The sequence below is a fragment of the Protobothrops mucrosquamatus genome, unplaced genomic scaffold (genome assembly GCF_001527695.2).
Source record: "Protobothrops mucrosquamatus isolate PMUCROS unplaced genomic scaffold, P.Mucros_1.0 scaffold7597, whole genome shotgun sequence".
NCBI classification, from domain to species: Eukaryota; Metazoa; Chordata; class Lepidosauria; order Squamata; family Viperidae; genus Protobothrops; species Protobothrops mucrosquamatus.
In genome coordinates, this window is record NW_015393396.1 from 11,048 (window position 1) to 14,577 (window position 3,530).

General features: G+C 34.4%; 1 protein-coding gene across 1 annotated transcript in view; it reads right to left on the reverse strand.

Annotated features, from left to right (window-relative positions):
* LOC107300603 (transmembrane protein 62-like) overlaps positions 1-3,497 on the reverse strand; it is a gene marked incomplete at both ends in the record, with an annotated part of 13,665 nt that extends 10,168 nt beyond the window's left edge. Inside the window, 3 exons of the mRNA XM_015829914.1 lie at positions 1,578-1,719; positions 2,855-2,900; positions 3,360-3,497. Of these exons, the coding sequence (XP_015685400.1) occupies positions 1,578-1,719; positions 2,855-2,900; positions 3,360-3,497 (326 nt within the window). The remainder of the gene's footprint in view (positions 1-1,577; positions 1,720-2,854; positions 2,901-3,359) is intronic.
* Positions 3,498-3,530: the final 33 nt, after the last annotated feature.

Genomic DNA, 3,530 nt, shown 5'->3' on the forward strand with positions numbered 1-3,530 from the left:
GCAAAGATTTCGGCTTATTTGAAGAATCATTCGAATGAACAATTTTTATCAATATGGAGAAGATGGATTGTTTATATTCAAAAGAAGCATAGAGTGGTAGAATATAATTTAGGTTTTTAGATTTTCTTACTCTTTTTATCTTTTCATGTAGATCAAGATATTTTGTGGAGTTAGAGATATTAGTATTTGTTTACTTTTAGATGAATATTATCCTGGGATTAGGTTTGGGAAGTCCGGGGGGGGTGGTGGGGGGCTTTTATTTGTTATTGTGTTTACTTATGTTATGATTGTTTTTTTTTTTGATGGAAAATAATAAAATTTCTTTGGAAAAAAAATAAGTCACTTTTTTCAGTGCCACTGCAACTTTGAACAATCACTAAATTAATTGTGGTAAATTGAGAACTACCTATAAAGGCAAGGTGTTCATACAACCGTGCTGTTTCACAGAAGCTATATGTGTATGTTAGAATATAGACATAGTTCTGGACTGGGTCTGATCTTTCTAATGCTGCCAAAGAATCTTCTATATCACATTGACAACAACATGATCATGAGAGAACAGTAGAATATTTAAGAAAAACAATCTCAACAGATTGTCTTAACACTCTTTTTATGATTATCACTGACAGATTCCCTTAAGGAAATACTTAGTAGAATCTTGAGTTTGACTAATAATTTAGGATAATTAGATGATGGCCTTCCTATAAAACCTATCTATCCCTGAAGATTGCTCTGTGACCCAAAGTAGGGATAGAGGGGCATTTTTTTCCCCTTTGCAGCTAAGGAATGCAATGGAGGTCTATGTGCAAAGAAACCATAATAAGGAATGGGTGTTTTGCTAGAGACATATATTATTTCAAAACTACTTAAATCTCCATTGATTCTTTGTCCCATAGGAAACTAAATCTCATGAAAAGATTTGGTCACTGCAAATGAAACTCACGCCACAGGAAACTAAATTCACTATCTCTTTGAAAATGCTCACTCTTCAGAGATGTGAGGCATACCAACCTCATTGATAAAATATTGCATATGTCAAAGACTGAAAGTAGGAATACTGACAAAAATATGTGAATACAAGTAGTCCTTGACTTACGACCATAATTGAGCCCAAAATTTCTGTTGCTAAGCGAGACAGTTGTCAAGTGAGTTTTGCCCCATTTTATGACCTTTCTTGCCAATTATTAATTGAATCACTGCAGTTGTTCAGTTAGTATCATAGTTGTTTGTTAAGTGAATCTGGCTTTCCCATTCATTTTGCTTGTCAGAAGGTCGCGATAGATGATCACATGACCCTGGGACACTGCAATGTCATAAATATGAACCAGTTGCCAAGCATCTGAATTTTGATCACGTGACCATGGGAGTGCTATAACGATCGGGTGAAAAACTGTCATAAGTCCATTTTTTCACTGTTATTACTTCGAACATCACTAAACGAATTATTGTAAGCAGAGGACTACCTGTACTTGGAACACTTCATTCAGACGTTATTGTTAACATATGTAAGACACACAACTGGCCTCAATTTTTTCTGATCTTTTGATTTGATAAAACATTGTTTTTTCTAACATTACCGCATTTAATATCCCAAAGAAATTGTAGGGTATCTTGGGACCTGGATCAAGACTTGCATCCACACAGGTGAAAGAATATTTTCCAAAAGGTGTTCTATGAACGTAATGAAAGGAGCCATCTTTCTGCCACACAGAATATTTCCTGCCAAAGAAAAGGACTTTAAGAAAAATCTAATCAGGAGAAATATGTTACATGAGAAGCTTGTAAGGATAACAGATATGTTAACAGAGATGCATTTGGGCTCAGTTCACCACCATTCTTAGTTAGCCAAATAATAATAATAGTAATAATAGTAGTAATAGTAATAGTAGTAGTAGTAGTAGTAATAATAATAACAACAACAACAACAACAACTTTCGAATACAGACAGATCACCATTTGGAACATAATATGCTGGATATCACAGTTGGAGAACCGAAGTGTATAGCTGATTGATGTCGCTGTACCAGGAGATGCCAGAGTCGAAGAAAAAGAACTGGAAAAAAATTCAAAATATCGTGACCTGGCCATCGAAACTGCGCGATTATGGATGAAACGTGTAACAGTGGTATCCATTGTCATCGGGGCACTGGGAACTATGTCCAAAAACTTTGTAAAATACATCAAGAAACTGCAGCTTTCTGCAATAACTCCAGCAATGTTACAAAAAACTGCGCTACTCGGAACATCTTATATTTTAAGGAGATACCTGGTTGACACCTCGGATGCTGATAGCAACCTGTGTCAACCATCAGTGCCAGCCAATTTGAATGTTCAATTGACTGAGGTTCATGTTTAATGAATAAAAGATAATATAATAATAATAATAATAATATGACTTAAATTTCAAAACTTGAATTTCCTCGCTCCTTCCTTCAGAAAGTTAAGGGAAAAAATGCAGCTACCAAATAGTACAGAAAGGAGAAAAGAATCTTGGTTACCTATAATTGGAGAGCCAGATTAGTATATGGTTAAGGCATTAGGCTAGAAACTAGAACACTTGTATTCTAGTCCTGTCCTGGACACAAAGCCAGCTGGGTGATCTTGGGCTAATCACTCTCAGCCCTTAGGAAGCACGCAATGGCAAACCACTTGTCCAGGGACTTGTCCAGGCAGTCTTTCATAATTGGACACAATTATGAATATAACACAATTGAATATAACTGATCTTAAAATACTTAATTGATAAAATGTGTATAGAGTCAACTTTTCGGTACATGTATCTTGTTTAAATAGAAATTTCTGTTCACTGTATATTTTTCTGGACTGCTGAAACCATCATTACATGCTAACATACCTGTAGTAATTATGAACACTCTCCAGGCTAGGAATGTTGAATGTATCTGCAATGAAAATGGTAAACATTTCGATCCAATTTCACGATAAAGCTAGGAATAAAAAAGTAGTCTAAGTTTAAAAAAACATCATTGCAGTTATGAACTTAAAAGAGAAGAAGGATGGCTAGGGAGGAAAACAAGATTTTTTGCATAAACCAAACGCTAAGAGGCTTTTTGGCGAAGCTAAAATTATATTATTTAAGGAAATTTACAACAGAATGGTCAAAATAAAATTACAAGAAAAGCTAAATATATAAACAATATTCTCTTACTTTAAATATATATTTATACTTTTCATAATGATTCCAGACACTTTTAAAATGTTATGGTATATAAATGATTTAAATAATTTATATAATATCAAAAAATTAAACAAGGTTAAATGAGGGGGTATGACAGTCTAGCATTTCCTAATGATCAACATAAAATTAGAATTGCGTGCCTAAAGTCTTCTCTCTGTCTTACCATGATTTCCTTTTATATCTATCCATTTTGTCTTTTCCATGACCTTAGATCTTTTTAGAATTGTCTGGTAAGTTTGCCACTCCACCTCAACCTGATTAGACCCAAATCCATCCTTTGTTTTGGCATCAGTCAAGTCACCTGTTTAATGAATAGAGAATAGCTCCAGAACCC